Genomic DNA, 18,226 nt, shown 5'->3' with positions numbered 1-18,226 from the left:
CTGCCGACTGAAGTAGCTAGAACACGAAAGGCTCTCCAGGAACAAACCTTTGAATGATCAAAGGGTTCTTTATTAAAGAAAATGGTTCTATACAGAACGATGAACACTCAGAAGAACGCTTTGCTTGATTACAGGATTCTTTGCATCATGAAAGGGTTCTTCAGATTGCCTGAGAATGTGCTGTAGATGGTTCTATATAGAACATTTTTTGAAAATGGTTCTATAGAGCACCAAAAAGGGTTATTACATTCTTACAGGCTTTAAATAGTCACAATAGGACTATTTTTGGAGCTATATAGAACCCTTACAACCCTTAGAACCATACAAAACACACCAGAAGAACCATTTCACCAGGCAAAGAACCCTTTAGTCATGCACAGGATTTTTTGAGTGTTCATGTTGGAGAACATTTTGCATGCTAGCTATTTCAGGATAGAAAAAGGTTCTATATAGAACCATATACAGGACAATGAACATTTTAAAAACCCTTTGCATGATTAAAGGGTTCTATAGTAAAGAAAAAGGTTCTATATAGAACAATGACCACTTAAAAAACCTTTTGCATGATGAAATGGCTCTTCAGACTAGTGGAGAGCGTGTTTTGTATGGTTCTATATAGAACCTTTTTGAAAAGGGTTCTTCTATCTTCTATCTACAGGCTTGACATCGTAACTACAGAAGAACCCCTTTTGGTGCTCTATAGAACCCTTTACAAAAAGGCTCTATATAGAACCATCTACAGCACCTTCTCCATTAATCTGAAGAACCTTTTCACCGTTTAATCATACAAAGGGTTCTTCCAGTGTTCATTGTTTTATATAGAACCATGCGCTTTACTAAATAACCCTTAAAGAACCCAAACAACAACAGAGACACTTAGACATCAGGAGAACATGGAGCTGAGGGTGTGAGGTCTTGAACTGGGCATGAGCCACAAAACTCACTGTTGGTCTTCAGCTTGGCCGGTTCGCTGCTGCGGCTGCCAGCGTGGTTCATGGCCTTCACCACGAAGATGTATTTGGTTCCGCTCTGCAGGCCGTGCACCGTGTAGTGGTTCTGTTTGATGTTGGGCACCAGCATCCAGCTGTCGGCCGAGTTACACAAACCTGCACCACAAACGTCACAGTTTAATCGGAGAACTCAAACATCGCAGCCAGTCTAGAAGAGCAGGGATCTGGTTTAACGGCCGGCGTAAGAGCTCGGCTGTGTTTAATTGCCCAGAACTCAGCAGTTAGGCTGGCAGTCAGGACTGGTGACACCACAGAGATTCCCAGCGGCTGTGTGATGTATTTGTGTAATTATATTGATATTAATGTTGATGAACAAAAGCATGAAAAAGACATAAAATCATGAATTAACTGATGAGTCTGAGAGATTTAATAAGGCGAAAACACGACACGTGACATGCTGGACTCTGAATTCTCCCGTTTGACCACAGAGAGCAAGATCTAGTTTCACTCTGATTTAGTGTGGGATTTGAATCGTTTGTCAAAGATAATGACGTTACATGTGCTCTGCGTTCCAGTGTAGAGAACCACAGACAGGTCATCCCGGGCCTGTTTGCTTTGTACTGCAGTTCTTCCCCACTTTACGCTCCTTTCCCACACGGCCTCCACGGCGCTTTGCTGGGTTCTTTCGTCACTTACTGACGACGTTGGTCTGCCCGGTGAAGATGGTGTACTGGAGTTCGTAGGAGACCACGCTGAACTCGTCCTCCGCCGTCCAGTGGACCGAGATGGTGTCGTGGGACGCCGTGCAGAGCTCCTCGCGGATCGCCGGTGGGTTCGGAGCTACGAAATAATAGGAAAGTTTAGTCTGCAGGATCCAAAAATACAGGAGTGTGACATTTCCTGTAGTTTTACATTCTAACTGCTCTTTATCTCTATATGAGCTGCAGTCGAAAGACTTGGGGAAAGTATCTTCTTAATCCGCGCTGTGACTGGTTTAAATTGTGGACGTGGAAAGACGTCTGGTTCCATTGACTTCCATTAGAAGTAAAGTTTGTTTTTTCCTTCTCCTGTTAAGTTCCCATTTTGGAGATACGAGGTTTTGTTCTGACAGCTCTGGGGCTCTTTTACTAGAAATTTCAATGAGCAAATAAAAGGCCCTGGGAACTCAGAGATGACCCCAATAATTCATGGCAAATCAGTGCTTTCAAAAGAGCAGCCTGGCACGGTGATGGCCTTTTGAAAGCACTGACAACAAGACTGTTCAAACACACATTCTGAGGCAGAAAGCAGAGAGAGCTGGATCTGAGAGACTTCAGTAAGCAGGGCTGGTCCTAATATGACGGCTCTGGAAGTGGCTTTGAATGTGATTGCTCAGAAGTGCGAGCTCCTCAAAGCGCTGGTGAACAATAGGCTGGAAGTGCAGTTAAAACTCTGTGACTGAGCTTAGCAGAGCGTGTCGCTTAGTTATCCGTGTCTGATTGCCCTGCCATGAGACAGAATGTAGAGATTACTGCCGAAAAGCGCAGCTATCAAACGCTACGGTGAGAATCTCCAGCTGTGCCTGGAATATACAGTCACTCTGCCGGTCCACAAAAAGCCCCCGAAGCTGCTCGGTGTTTTACAGAAACCCATGAAAATCCAGACATTCAGCTACCGGATCTTCTAAAACCGTGAAAAACTACCCTGATAAAACGCTTCAAGACACCCGAGGAACATACGGAGCACAAGATCCTCAAGGGCTCTGAGGACCTTAAGTGACGGCATCAGACGAGTTACAGACGTGACGTTATTTTCCCCAGAAATAAGTCAATAAATAACGGATTTTAAAGTAATCAGCAAAATTCATTTTAGTTTCTTTTTCCCTCCCCTAGTAAAAAAGTTCATTTATTTGCATAAAATTCTAATTAAAAAGTTCGGCATTATTTTCTGTTTAAATACCTAAATAAAAACAATGTTGCAAAACTTTTGTCCGCAAGTTCTTACATCCTCAAATATCAGGCAGTGCAACCAAAAACAAAGGACTTTTATTTTGACATGCCTTTACAAAAGAGGGGCCATTGCATCAATAAGAAGACCCCAAGTGACCTTCATGGTGTAACGCCAAGGTCACAAACTTAGCAAAAATCGTGGTTGTTCAGTTTATCATATCAGGTGGTCTGACCTCAGGATTATATATTTATCTATCCATCTAAGCAGATGTTCAACGTCTGATTAACGTCTGTGAAATTAGTCTGAAAAGTCAGGTGGCTCAACCAGTGGAGCAACCAGACCATCACACCAGTTTAATACCTGAAAAAGGAAACTGACGCTTCGATAAAACTCGATAAAACTGTACTTAAGATAGAAATGTAAATATACAGGCAGATAGAAAAATGCACATCATGTCGTTTTTAATAAGATTTTAAAAGCTGTCATTTTGAACAGTCAGTCTCATTATTTGACAGAATGATTTGCTTTTCGTGTTCTTACATTCTGCAGGTGCTTTAGTAAAAGTGTTGTGTTCTGATTGAAAGTCACTGTAAAAGTGACACATAAGCTCAAATATCTCAGCTGTCGGAACAAAACTTTGTATCTCAATTTTGACTGTTTTTCAGTTTTTGGCATAATTTGAAAACACATGTTGCTCTTTACAATGTGTGCACATTTCATGATGAATGGAACAAAATAAACGGCCCAATATGACGTGGAAAGACGTCTGGTTCCATTGACTTGCATTAAAAGTAAAGTAGGTTTTTTCCTTCTCCTGTAAAGTTCCCATTTTGGAGATACAAGGTTTTGCTCCGATGACAGCGCTGATGTCTAATGTGTGGTGATGTCTGTCACAAGAAGGAAATTAAACATAAAACATCTTTTACAAGCTTCCACTATTTGCCTTTAATCTAGTGCAGGGAAAAAAATCATATTAATCTGAATCACTGTAAATTTAGCACTAACATACTCCCTGAATCCCACAGGGATGCTAGCAGAGATCACCATCATCACAAAGGCGTTTACGGCTCAAACTGAAGGTCTAGTTCTCCTATAGTCACGGTTCTACACTTTAGATTAAGGTGCGAATCTAAATGTGTACGTTCGGTTTGTTTTCAGCATGGACAAAGATCAGCTACTCACCGGTCAGGTAATCCAGGCCCTCCAGCATCTTCTTCTCTCGGCTGAAGTCCAGCGCGAAGGTGTCGAACGTGTCGTTCAGGTTGATCTCTGGGATCAGGATCTGTGAGGACGCCGTTGCCATTGAAACTCTAAAAGGACGGAGAGATAAGTAAGGCAAGGCCAGCAATGCTGGTCAGTACAATGCATGAAGGACAAGAAGAGGACACCAGCCGGGAATACTGCAATATAGAAGGCACAGTGAGCATCCAAGTGTGGAGACCAAACCAGTGTCGGCAGCTTTGGAGCAGCTCTGAATGCTTAAAGGTGTTGACAGCGTAACTGTAAACGCAGATGTAGTTGAAGATGTAGGGAACAGGGCTTGCCGTGGCTGTGACCCCTGACTGACCTCTCCGAGATGCCGCGGGCGGTCTGGAGGAAGCGGGCGTGGTCCGTTTCTTTAAGAGCCTGGTCGGCCTGGCTGATGAGGGAGGACGATCTCTCGATGCACTGCTTACAGCTGGATATCTGCTGCGCCAGCTTACGGATCCGCACCACCTGAAAGCCACGTGAGGACCAGACGGGACCAGATCAGACAAATCTGATAATAACAGTGCAACATTTCTCAATTTACCGGAGGGAAGATGCTCTAAACCGGCCTCGAAGCCCAGAAAAGGAGCTCAAACTACGAACAGACTACAGAAAATTTACGTGTGTTTTCTGTTACGTTCGTAAATTAACCATCAAAAAAACTTTCATAATTCTTCTTTTTGAATTTGTATTTTAGTGATTTTTAGTCGTCTTGGACATTAAAAACAGCACGTCACACCAGTGGCTTCACAGATGCTAAAGTACTGTTTTCATGTGAAACAATTTTGATGCACTTTAGTTAAAATCACAGCAATGCATTGAAATTACTGTCTGTCAAATGTTTTATTTTAAATCTGCAGAAATGACTCCAGGACTTTTCCTTTAATGCTGAGGAGAGGATGCTGTTCTAATCTGTCCTGGAGGGAGGCGCTTGACCTTGACCCTGACGTGCGGTGAGGAAGGAAACGGCACTCCTATGAGGGAGAACAGCAGAGGCTTCTCTCTCGGTTTTACTGTCTAACTGAATTAAACGCAGCTACGCACGTCACTAACAGAACCCAAAGGCAGTGCTCATAATCCGGGGTCTACTCACTGAAGGTGCTGAACAATGACGGCTCTGGATGGGATTCCTTATTTAAATGACTATTATAAAACATCACACACTCAGGGGGAAAATCAGACATACAGTTAATGTCTCGTCAAAGAAATTAAATTAAGTGCTAAAGAAAACTCCGAGCTTCTCCACAGTGTGATGGACGCGTGGATGAGGCTCATTTTAAACAATAAAAATCTTCTACGAAGGCCACGAAGGCAGCTGGCCTTGCGTTTTCAAATCCAAACTACTTCAAATGAAAAACTCATAACATACAGACATGGATAATAACAGCAGTATCATATGTGATATTATGCTCAGGTCAACTTAGAGGTCAGCTTGGATTCATCTTACCGTGAAACTGAATAATAAAACCGGTGGTCAGATATAGCAACAACAGTCTGCGTCATTTCAGACATGCTCAGCTCAACCGGCCGGAGCTATTAAAGATGATTCTTCACGCATCACATATTAGGGGTATTATAGTGTATGAGGCTGTACCTGATTAACATGTTATAGCAGCAGCATATAACAGTCGTTACGGTGATAAAGTGGCCAGTGAGTGGAAACACAAGGTGGGTGTTTCTGATAAAGTGGCCAGTGAGTGGAAACACAAGGTGGGTGTTTCTAATAAAGTGGCCAGTGAGTGGAAGCACAAGGTAGGTGTTTCTAATAAAGTGGCCAGTGAGTGGAAGCACAAGGTGGGTGTTTCTAATAAAGTGGCCAGTGAGTGGAAGCACAAGGTGGGTGTTTCTAATAAAGTGGCCAGTGAGTGGAAGCACAAGGTGGGTGTTTCTAATAAAGTGGCCAGTGAGTGGAAGCACAAGGTGGGTGTTTCTAATAAAGTGGCCAGTGAGTGGAAGCACAAGGTAGGTGTTTCTAATAAAGTGGCCAGTGAGTGGAAGCACAAGGTGGGTGTTTCTGATAAAGTGGCCAGTGAGTGGAAGCACAAGGTGGGTGTTTCTGATAAAGTGGCCAGTGAGTGGAAACACAAGGTGGGTGTTTCTGATAAAGTGGCCAGTGAGTGGAATCACGAGGTTGGTGTTTCTAATAAAGTGGCCAGTGAGTGGAATCACGAGGTTGGTGTTTCTAATAAAGTGGCCAGTGAGTGGAAGCACAAGGTGGGTGTTTCTAATAAAGTGGCCAGTGAGTGGAAGCACAAGGTGGGTGTTTCTAATAAAGTGGCCAGTGAGTGGAAACACAAGGTGGGTGTTTCTGATAAAGTGGCCAGTGAGTGGAAGCACGAGGTTGGTGTTTCTAATAAAGTGGCCAGTGAGTGGAAGCACAAGGTGGGTGTTTCTAATAAAGTGGCCAGTGAGTGGAAGCACAAGGTGGGTGTTTCTAATAAAGTGGCCAGTGAGTGGAAACACAAGGTAGGTGTTTCTAATAAAGTGGCCAGTGAGTGGAAGCACAAGGTGGGTGTTTCTAATAAAGTGGCCAGTGAGTGGAAGCACAAGGTGGGTGTTTCTAATAAAGTGGCCAGTGAGTGGAAACACAAGGTGGGTGTTTCTGATAAAGTGGCCAGTGAGTGGAAGCACGAGGTTCTAGTAGTAGTTTTAGGTGTTGGTGGTGATCGTACCTTGCCCTCTTTTATTTTTGTCCCGATGATTTGCCTGCGCTGCTGAATGATGTCGATCAGCGTGTCACACTCTTCTAACAGCTTGCTTTCCTGCCGAGACGCGTTCATCTGCAAAACACACAGCAGCTTCGGCCTCAGAGCGGAAAACTGAACGGCAGCTGGGCACAAACTGGTCCGCAGCGCTCCAACAGTCGGAGGGGTCGTGACTCATAGACCCGCATGTGCCCCCCAACCCCCAAACTCACTCACTCAGACGTACACGTGACAAAACCAACAGGACAAACCGAACCATCACAGCGGATTAAATCACAGCTGAGTCACAGATCTGAACCGTTATGCACTGAACACGGCGGCAGCCACAGCTCTGACAGCGGGCAGCTCGTCAGAGAGAGCATGAAAATAGCTTTAACAGCCCTTTAATTCAGAAAAATCAACCATAATGAAGCCATTTGTTTCAAAAACTTACACTATTCACAGCTTATAACAGGTTTCATCCGTGACTATATACTGTACTCCCAGCAGAGCACGGGCAACGTCTAAACATTTATCAGTTAAATCTCTCTTATACACCAATTCCCAGTGCTAATAATACGGGGTCCTGGAAGCCTATCGTTATTTATTTATTTATTCATTTATTTATTGTAAGTACTTTTTTTCAGTACAGTAAGAACTCCCTGTTTAATAGATAAATATAGTAATTACAAGTACTTTCTGTAACAACTTCCTACAAATAAATATCAATAACAACCTATGAACACATTTATAACATGTTATAATGCATTCATAAGGCATCATAAACTGTATAAATGCACAACATTTTATATCCATGTTTATTGTTCATTATGAACTGTTAACATGACGCATGTTAAAGTAGTGTGGGGGCAAAATTAAGTGGGGGGGGCAATTTGAGAAAATCCACAGTAGTGAAACTGCATACAAAGTGATGCTGTATTTAACAGTAGGGAATTTTAGCACGCAGGGCAGGGTCGCTATAGCAACTGGGAAAACTGTCCTGTTTTCCATGTGCGTGTGTTTCACTTACGGGTTCTCTCTGGGCACAGAGAGTCGGATCTGTCAGTGTCCCAACAAATCTACCTAGTTTGCAAATACAGTCGTGGGCGTAAAATCTTTGTTTGGACTAATTTCTAAATGAACTAAAAACACAGAAAACAATAAATGAATAGTGTTATGAATGCAGACTGATCCTAGTGTCCAACAGCTGGCAACCCAAGGGCCCACAGGCCTGTCCCGTGAAAGAACCAGCGGAGGAGCGTGACTCGTTCTGACCGTCCCAACCAGAAGACGGGCGAATGGGCGTGTAATATTACACACACTGGCGGCTATTAATTAGAGTTTTTACTAGGACAGTAAGGCCCTGTCCCATTTCACCCCTCTCCCCTCCCACTCAATTCGTGTTGAGATGGAGGGGTGGGGTGAAGTGTGGGGGCTACATGGCCAGACGGCTGAACAAGCGACCAAAGAAACCCACAAATGTGAGAATTTTCTCTGTTAAAAAATGACAATAGCCACTGTTTAATCTTAGTTTAGTGCTGTCTCAGTGAATTTCGGGCGTTTTTCTTCAAAACAAGCATAAAAAATCACTAATACTGTGCTAATGCCTCGGTAGCTATCTAGCTGTCTTCCCCGTTCCACCTTAAATAGTCCAGCAGTTCTGACGCCTGAAGCACCAGAATGTAACTGCTGCTCCATTTAAGGTGGAACGGGAAAATTCTCAAGAATCTGGAGAATCTCTGACTTCAGCTTCACATCACTGAAGAATTAGGGGGGGTGATAATAAATCACTGCCCCCCTCTTTGAAGGCGCCTGACCCCTAAATGTAACTAAAGCCCAGCAGTGAGGAGCTGAACTTTCCCCTCCTCTGCTGTCCCTGCAGACGGGCAGGGTCGCCTACAGAGCGGCGCTAGTAGCTGTTAATGAAGTGATGCTCTTTTATTAGAGGGTCTCATTTCAGAGGGAAGATCTCAACCACTGCCCTGTAGCTCAGGAACAAGGAGCAGCGCTCCAAAACAAGGGGTAAGAAGAAGAAACAGGACTGGTCCAAAGTGTCCGTGAGTAATGTGAGTTGACAGAAGATGTTCGCTGTTAATAAATATGATGTGGTTTTTTATACTTTGTTCCAGTGTTTGCGCTGCAGGGCAGGGCAGCAAGAAAGGTCAAGACAAAAAGCAGAAAACAGCCAAATCGGTCAGTTTGCTTAAACAAAGTATAATTCGTAAAAAAAGCATTGTACTTTGGTTTACCATCATTCCGACGTCTGACTGGGCGCTGGTTTCCACCAACCGGGAAACCTGTTTGCAGCATCGATGTTCAAATGGTTTCTCTCTTTTTCACTTTTCCAATTTTCTCCCCAGTTTGGACGGAACCAATTCCACCCACTAGTTAGGGCTCCCTGAACCACACGCCACCACCTCATCCAGGAGGGTGAAAGCTGGCCCAGGTTTCATACCCATACATGACGTTCATAACCATGCATAACGTTCATAACCATGCATAACGTTCATAACCATGCATAACGTTCATAACCATGCATAACATTCATAACCATGCATAACATTCATAATCATGCATAACGTTCATAATCATGCATAACGTTCATAACCATGCATAACGTTCATAAACATGCATAACGTTCATAACCATGCATAACGTTCATAATCATGTATAATGTTTTATAATCATGTATAACATTCATAACCACACATAATGTTCATACCCATACATGACGTTCATAACCATGCATAACATTCATAACCATGCATAATGTTCATAACCATGCATAACATTCATAACCATGCATAATGTTCATAACCATGCATAACGTTCATAACCATGCATAACGTTCATAACCATGCATAACGTTCATAAACATGCATAACGCTCATAACCATGCATAACATTCATAATCATGCACAACGTTCATAACCATGCATAACGTTCATAAACATGCATAACGTTCATAACCATGCATAACGTTCATAATCATGCATAACGTTCATAACCATGCATAACGTTCATAACCATGCATAACGTTCATAATCATGTATAATGTTTTATAATCATGTATAACATTCATAACCACACATAATGTTCATACCCATACATGACGTTCATAACCATGCATAACATTCATAACCATGCATAATGTTCATAACCATGCATAATGTTCATAACCATGCATAACATTCATAACCATGCATAACATTCATAACCATGCATAATGTTCATAACCATGCATAACGTTCATAACCATGCATAACGTTCATAACCAAACAATGTTTACAACAATACATACCAATCACATGTAATGTCATAATCATGCTTAGGGTTCATAACCTTACATATATGTTCATAACCATGCATAGCGTTTCTAAGAATACATAATGTTCGTAAGCAGACAAGTTCATAACCACACATAAAATTTTCTGTTTCTACATAAAAACCACACGACATTCTGAGTAATTACTGCTGTGCAACACTAGTTACCATCATAACGTACAGTATAGTACAGTATGCGCCAGAACAACGTATATACCCTTTAAAACTGGGCACTTACTATAAATACTACTGGAATTGTTCCTTAATAAGAAATAAGGGATAAAAATCAGACGGTTTTCCAAAACTAATCGCCCAGAAATGAGTCAGAGGAACCGGAGTGTGAAACCTCGACAGAGTCAAAGTGACCCAGCCGCTCTCACCTCTACATGCTGGCAGGTTTGGATCAGTTTCCCCATCAGACCCTCCAGCTCGTTATTCCGCTTGATCAGGCTGCTGAGGTTCGATTCCAGTCCATGCTGGAGATGAAGAGAAGAAGAAAAGATGTTTCACGGCGTGACCTGTCAAATCTAATCAAACTCCAAATCAGAATATGAACAGTAATAAGCAGATACATAAATCCTCAGCTGCAGAAGTGAGGAAAACACAATAATACACATCGTACGTCCATTTCGGAGCGTTTCTGACCACGTCCTGCACCACCGGCGTTTCAGACGCGTCTCTCAGCACAACTACAGCCGCAGACGTCTGTATTAACCCGACAGCCTGTGGGGGAGGAGGGGGAGCGGAGCTCATCTAAAGAGAGAAAACCCGACCATGCAGAAATCTCTCTCACTCCACTGCCCTCAAACCTCACCAGCCTGTCCACTGCGCTCAAACCTCAGCCTCGCTCGACTCCGCATAAAGCTTTTTATTATTTAAACCCCAAATCTGCTCGTGGTGGACTTACTGAACACGCAGCGCATCCTGGATGTAGATTACAAAGGGGAATTCCACCCAAATATCTGCAGAAGCAGCTTATCAGCTTATCTGCTCATCATTTTATTATTCTGCGCTTTTTTTGGGTACCTTTTCATGGGCAACAGTTCTGGATTGAGAACCAAGAAACACTGCAAGATCAGAGAGTCTACATGGGAACAGCACGCCTGTGTGTTTGGGACCGATCGGATACGGTTTTCATAGAGCATTCATTCAAACGCACTTTTCCTTAGGAAGTAAATGGCCGAATGGTAGGAAAACTCCTATACGTTATATAACATCACCACCTGGGAAACCACAGCGGCCTAGCTGCAACCCTAGCAACCACCTGGAATAGCACAGCAATGGCTTTGCCAAGCCAATTAAGTTTGAACGTTTCCCTTCAGATTTAAAGGCTGCAACTGAATTCAAAATGGTTTGATGTAAAATGACTCGCTCCGATTGAGTCGGGGCTCATGACTTCTACAAATATAGCTATTTTATTTACTTTCCACTCCCACCAGCGAGCGTACACGTGTCTTCTGAGCTCATATGGAATGTTGAAGGTAAAATGGTGGGAAATATGAAAATTAAGTTTTTTTTTTCTGGGGACTATTTTTTACATTTTAGGCCAAAACCTTCTCAAAAGTATTGTAGAGCAGCGTCAGACATCAGGACTGTATTCATAACCATTTCACACAGTGAGGGAGCTTTTAGAGGTGGACGTCTGGTTCCCATCACCACCACTGTGAACAGTTTTTTTTTTTTTTAATCTCAACCATCCGGCAGAATTTTTCAAAATTGGGTGGAATTCCCCTTTAAGCCTGTACGGTGCTCTGCATGAACAGAACAGCTGCATGACGGGGGGGTGGGGGGGGGTGGTCAATCTCCAGTTTAGCATCTAATCCCAGATGGGCTGTCACTGTTTATCCAGCCAGCCACCATAAAGCTATTTAAATGCTAACAGAGGAGAAGCAGGAGCTGAATATGATATATTTGCATTGAAAAATTCATAACAACACCACATAACAAGCATTACACTGTCACCACAGGTTATAATTGCGCTAAAAAATGCAAGCCGTCATGGTTTTATTTCCCTGGGGTCGTCCTCATCAAACTTTCAGTGGGGCAGAGAACACAGAGAGCAGTTACGGCGAATCAAAGCCGGCATCAAACTTTCAGCTAGCGTTTGTGCACCGAGAGGCACGCCGGCAGAATTAATCCCACACAGTGACTCATAACACTCCAGAAGCAGGACGAGCGGCTCTTTTGGGTCAAAGACTTTCCACGCTGTGATCTCTTAATCCGCCGGCCGGAAAATCTGAGCTTTCTTTCAAAGCTCCTCTTGCTCCGGAATCATTTATTCATGGAGGAACGCAGGTGCTGAAAGCCAGCCGAGCGGCAGAAAAGGTGTAGAATGAGAGTTTCTATTTTTGGCACGGATTCAGAGCAGTGTCAGATCAATCTGGCCGTGTTTTCAGTGGGAGGAGGACTAATCTGGAGGCTCAGAGGCCCAACAAACCTGCAAAACTCAAACCTCTGCTTTGCAATAGAAACTGCGATATAATATGACTGATTCCGCATTTGTTTGTTTGTTTATTTGCTTGCTTGATTTGTTTACCTATTTGTGCATAGGTTTGGGAACACAAGCAAAGTGACCGATTTGGCTGTTTTCTGCTTTTTTGTCTTGACCTTTCTTGCTGCACTGCCCCGCAGCGCAAACACTGTCTGTGTGAATGACCAGCGCCTGCGACCTGCAGCGGTCAACGCTGACGGCGGGAAGTGTGAACCAGGTCAAGCCGAAGGTTTACAAGTTTTAAAACTCGCCAGACGCTGAAACTGGTCCAAGATCTGTCCACACGTAAACGTCTGGAACAAAGTATAAAAAACCACATCATATTTATTAAGAGCGAACATCTTCTGTCAACTCACATTACTCACGGACACTTTGGGCCAGTCCTGTTTCTTCTTCTTACCCCTTGTTTTGGAGCGCTGCTCCTTGTTCCTGAGCTACAGGGCAGTGGTTGAGATCTTCCTCTGAAATGAGCCCCTCTAATAAAAGAGCATCACTTCATTAACAGCTACTAGCGCCGCTCTGTAGGCGACCCTGCCCGTCTGCAGGGACAGCAGAGGAGGGGAAAGTTCAGCTCCTCACTGCTGGGCTTTAGTTACATTTAGGGATCAGACGCCTTCAAAGAGGGGGGCAGTTATTTATTATCACCCCCCCTAATTCTTCAGTGATATGAAGCTGAAGTCAGATATTCTCCAGATTCTTGTTCGAATTTTCCCGTTCCACCTTAAATGGAGCAGCAGTTCTGATGCCTGAGGAGCCAGAATGTACCTGCTGCACCATTTAAGGTGGAACAGGGAATTTAGCTACAGAGACGTCAGCACTGCTAGAGATTTATTATACTTGTAATGAAGAAAACGACCAAAATACACTGAAACGACATTAAACTGAGATCATATGATGGTTATTGTGATTTATTAACAGAAAATTCCCACATCTGTGGGTGTTTCTGGTCTCTTGTTCTCCGTCTCACCGGTTTTTCTCTTTTTCTCGTATCTCTCTGTTTGGAGTCTCTGAAAAACCTCCATTTGGAGGGTCATGTAGCCACAACACTGCACCCCACCCCTCTATCTCAACAAGAATCGGGACCCCCACCCCTAGACGTAAACACACAAAACAGAGGGGTAGAGCTGAGTGGTGGGGGTGAGTGAAATGGGACTGGGCCTAAAAGTCTGAGAGCACACTAAAAATCTCTGATTACTTCCTGTAAACCTGGAAAAACAACTGAAGGTTTTAGAATTGAGTTAAACGACTGGAAGGTTATAGAGAGTTAAAAGGAAGAGTCTGCACTGTTTCTAGGTCACTGTTCGAGATCACAGAACGTATCTGGTGTTGAAGTTCAAGAGACTTACCTTCATGTTAGGACTGAACGATTTAAATATCTAACTGTGATTTTTTTTGAGCAGAATTGTGATTTAAATTGACATTTTTTTATTGAGGTCCATGCATTTCTTTTTACCAAGAAGACTGTAAGGGTGGTAGATGGAACCAGACGCTCACAGCAGAGGCTTGAATCGAGATCTTTAATAACAAAGGGGTCGTCTAAAATCACGGTCATAGAGCCAGACAGTCGGAAACCAGCTAAACAAACAGAACAAAAGGGTGAACAGAAAAGGGGTTATAGAGGAGTAAGCAGCCAGACACACAAGAGGAACGCTCAGTACGCACGGGGTGACGACGCTTCGCTACTGTTCTAGCCTAAATATGGTAATATGGAACAGGTGCGAGTGTAAATCAGACGTCCGGAGAAGAGGAGCACCGACAGGTGGATCTGTGAGAGTCTCTAGTGACGTGAGAGTTCTTAGTCATGTGATGCAGCAAGGAGTTCTGGAAATTAGAGTCCCGGTTGGCAGAAGTTCCAACCACGCCCGAGGGAGGCATGACAAAGACCACCGATTCCCCCTTTTCTGGTTTGTTTCTTCTCTTGCGGCGCGGTGGCATGGTGGGTGGCGCTGTCGCCTCACAGCAAGGAGGGACTGGGTTCGATTCCCCGGCCGGGTGACCGGCTCCTCTCTGTGTGGATTGTGCATGTTCTCCCCGTGTCTGCGTGGGTTTCCTCCGGGGTCTCCGGTTTCCTTCCACAGTCCAAAGACATGCAGTCAGGCCAACTGGACATGGTAAATTGCCCCTAGGTGGGCATGTGCGTGTGACTGTGTATGTCTATCTGTCTGTCTGTCTGCCCTGCGATGGACTGGTGACCTGTCCAGGGTGTATCCTGCCTTACACCCAATGATGGCTGGGATAGGCTCCAGCACCCCCTGCGACCCAGAAGGAGAAGCGACTTAGAAGGTGTGTGTGTGTGTGTGTGTGTGTGTGTATGTGTATGTGTGTGTGTGTGTGTGTATGTATGTGTGTGTCTCTTTCAAATTGCGATTTCGATATGAAAGCAATTAATCGTTCAGCCCATGTGGCATATCGCAGTGTGCAGGAGAGTTTGTTCTCATTTGAATTTTGTACGTCTCTCTTGGGGGATGTGTGGGGGCAGTGGAGAGCAGGTCCCTTGTCAGGTAACGACCACCAATGGCCAGTCTGTTATACATCTGGTTATCTATATCTTCCCAATCTAGCAATGCCATTTGTTGTAGGGATATCTCGGAGACATCCTGGCTCCTAGATGAGGGAGACTGTAAATTCCTGGGTGTTCCTCAACACCTCTATTTTAATTACAAAGGTAGAGGCAGCTGCCCATCAAGTAGGGGGGGGGGGGGGGGGGGGGGGGTTTCGGTCGTTTAGACAAATGGACAAGAAGAAGGTGTGGTTTACATGATGGACTATTTAATTCGATCGTTGTGTAAGCTTAGTTAGACTCGCTTGGTTAGGAAGACACGAGTTATTAAAGGAGCTCCACTCCTGTTCTTCAAGAAACCAACGCTTGCCAGAAGAAGTCAACACTAAGCAACCTTGTGAATCAGAGCACTGACATTCGGACGAAGAACGTACACAGGACAAAACAGCTTTGGAGGCTTCGGAAGGTGAGATAACGCAGATTCATTTCCCATAGAAAAGAACGGCTTCGGCCCAGACTTCCTTATTTGGGCATGACTACATAGGACGGCACTGGCCTTCTATTAATTCAGGCTCTATTCCAAATGGCTTTTTAGAACAAACGCATAAATAACACTGGAATGAATGAAGGTAACATTAAATGTCACCTGATAATCACGACACCGTCTCTACCTGCTCTCGCGTTACGCAGTCGGAGTGGGTTCATGGTTTCAGTGATAAGCCTGAGCAGCGTATCAGAGAGAGAAACCAGAGGAAAAAGGCTGTTTTCATGCCCAGACACTTTCTCCACCGAGGCAATTTCCTGCCCTATCAGGTTTTTTCTCAGGAAGGAAAAGAGACTCCCTAAGCCAAAGGTGTGGAGCCAAGCGCCGTTTGCAAGCAGAGGAAGCCGCCAGATCTCCCTTTTTCATCCGTTTCCAGTTACTCTCCGTTTATGAGTTTCAGCAGGCAGCAGAGCCAAAAACACCACATGCGCCAATCACTCTCTGACATTTCAGCGCTAAAGACCCTCTCCACCTGCTGAATCATTAACACTGACCGCTCGGCAAAACTGACCGACACGCTTTACCTGGCTCTTAGCCTCTTATTCTCCAGGGTGCATTTTGGTTTGTTCATCTGAATTTTCGTGACCAAATCGTGATGCAAATTATTCAGTAGCTCCATGAAATAAAATTACATTTTTATTCATTTATTTTCTGTAAATGTTCCCCTCAGATGATCAGAACATGTGTTTTATGATCTCCACACATCACTATACGCTCACGATTCACTGCTGAAGGCCAAAAATCTGCGCCGCTCTTTGTGTTGTTCTCTAAAAGTGATGTTTCCAGAGCAGATCACTGAAGAGACGCCGTCTGTTTATAGTTTAGAGCCCAGATTTGGGGAAAAACGGGTCGACTTTCAGTAGAAAAACAAACTGAGTTCAGCTTCTTTTATTATAAGGGTTTAAAATGACGTCACCGTCTATTAGACTGGAGAGAAGAGCTACAGCCTCACACGACGCCCAGCTTCTGAATGGAGCTCATGGAGTATGAACGTTATGAGGAACATGACGAAGGCTAGAATATGAAGGCTAAGCAGAGGTTGTTGATGTGAGAGCTTCACTCACCAGAACTGAAACAAATGTCTTGCTGTTATTAAGCAGATCATCGTTTGGAGATTCACGTCTAGTTTAGTGTCTCTCACAGAAAACAAAAACATACAGTCAACGTGTCTGGGGTGTAACGTGCTTTACCCTCTGCATTACGAGAGCAATTAAAAAAACATTCAATTCACTTTTCTTGCATAAAACGGTCCTTGACTTATGTTTTTGAACTGATTATTAAATTAAAAAATATATAAAAACATAAAACAATGTGTGCAGGGGCCTTTTTGGAGTATGTTGCCTTGAGGCAACATTGTGGAACAGTGGGAAAAAGTGTATGTTGAAAAAAAAATGATATTGCGCATTAAAAAGATGCCACTAACAGACCGTACAGGCTTTTTAAATGACTCAAACCCTCCCCTTTATTGTTAGCCCTATCGTTGCCTTTAAATATGTATAATGCTATTGTGAAGTCAGGAAAAATGACTTTGTTGAGGCAACATCAATGAGGCAATAGAGGGTTAAATATGCATGTACACTATGTAGCCAAAAGTATGTGGACTCCTAATTATTGAGTTCAGGTGTTTCAGACAGACTTATTGCTAACAGGTGTATATAATCAAGCACACAGCCTTGCAGTCTCCTTAGACACACACTGGCAGTAGAGGGTCGCACTGAAGAGCTCAGTGACTATAAACATTGCTGGATCTGCCCTAGACAACTGTAAGTGATATTATTGTGAAATGGAAGCATCTAGAAGCAACAACAGCTGAGCCATGAAGCAGCTGACCACACAAACTCACAGAAAAGCCACTGCTCCAAACTGCCCGTGGAACATCAGCACCAGCACTTTATGGAATGGGCTTTATGGTGAAAGGGTTCTTCAGACCAATGGAGAATGTGCTGTAGAGGGTTATATATAGAACCTTTTTGAAAGTTGTACATAGCACCCAAAATGTTTTTTTTTCTATCATACACAAGCTTGACATCAACAATAGAAGAACCCTTTTCAAAAAGGTTCTATATAGAACCATCTATAGCAGTTTCTCCATCAATCTGAAGAACTATTTCATTGTGCAAAGATCATGAAGATGGTTCTTTGCATGGTCATGGTTCTATATAAAACCGTTTTCTTTACTGAAGAACCCTTAAAGAACCATCTTTTTTAAGAGTGCACCCAATCTTGTTCCTTTGCTTTTTTAATGACTTTTTTTCCACTCTGAATAGTTTTTCCTCATAGCTGCTTGGTTCAGTTGGGACCAGAGCTGCCGAGAAAGAGTCACTGATCAGCTCAATTCAGAGGTTCCACCGACATTCTGGGGGAAATGTACACAGAACAAAACTTTGGAACAGTTCCGTTTACCAAAGAACGCAACAGTAGTGATTTCAGAACAAGCCGTTCATTTTTCTCACAGAGAAAATCAGCTTCAGCTCCGAGTTCCGTAGATATCAGGGGTCGCAGCACAAATGATAAGAAGAGCCGTTTTGTTCTATCAAAAAAAAATCTAACCACCTT

The 18,226-nt window shown here is 43.6% G+C and overlaps 1 protein-coding gene across 5 annotated transcripts in view; it reads right to left on the bottom strand.

Annotated features, from left to right (window-relative positions):
• Positions 1–18,226, bottom strand: part of mid1 (midline 1) — a 46,491-nt gene that overhangs the window by 2,915 nt on the left and 25,350 nt on the right. For 4 of the 5 annotated variants that reach the window (XM_037539277.1, XM_037539276.1, XM_017719373.2 and 1 more), the window contains 6 exons: positions 10,516–10,611; positions 6,800–6,907; positions 4,447–4,595; positions 4,062–4,189; positions 1,647–1,790; positions 945–1,106 (listed from right to left, as the gene is read on the bottom strand). In XM_037539277.1, the coding sequence (XP_037395174.1) occupies positions 945–1,106; positions 1,647–1,790; positions 4,062–4,189; positions 4,447–4,595; positions 6,800–6,907; positions 10,516–10,611 (787 nt within the window). The remainder of the gene's footprint in view (positions 1–944; positions 1,107–1,646; positions 1,791–4,061; positions 4,190–4,446; positions 4,596–6,799; positions 6,908–10,515; positions 10,612–18,226) is intronic. The other variant, XM_017719374.2, reaches the window with a different exon arrangement.

Source organism: Pygocentrus nattereri, chromosome 6 (genome assembly GCF_015220715.1).
Source record: "Pygocentrus nattereri isolate fPygNat1 chromosome 6, fPygNat1.pri, whole genome shotgun sequence".
Taxonomy (NCBI): Eukaryota; Metazoa; Chordata; class Actinopteri; order Characiformes; family Serrasalmidae; genus Pygocentrus; species Pygocentrus nattereri.
Note: the sequence above shows the minus strand (reverse complement) of the source record. Positions and strands in the feature narration are given on the sequence as shown.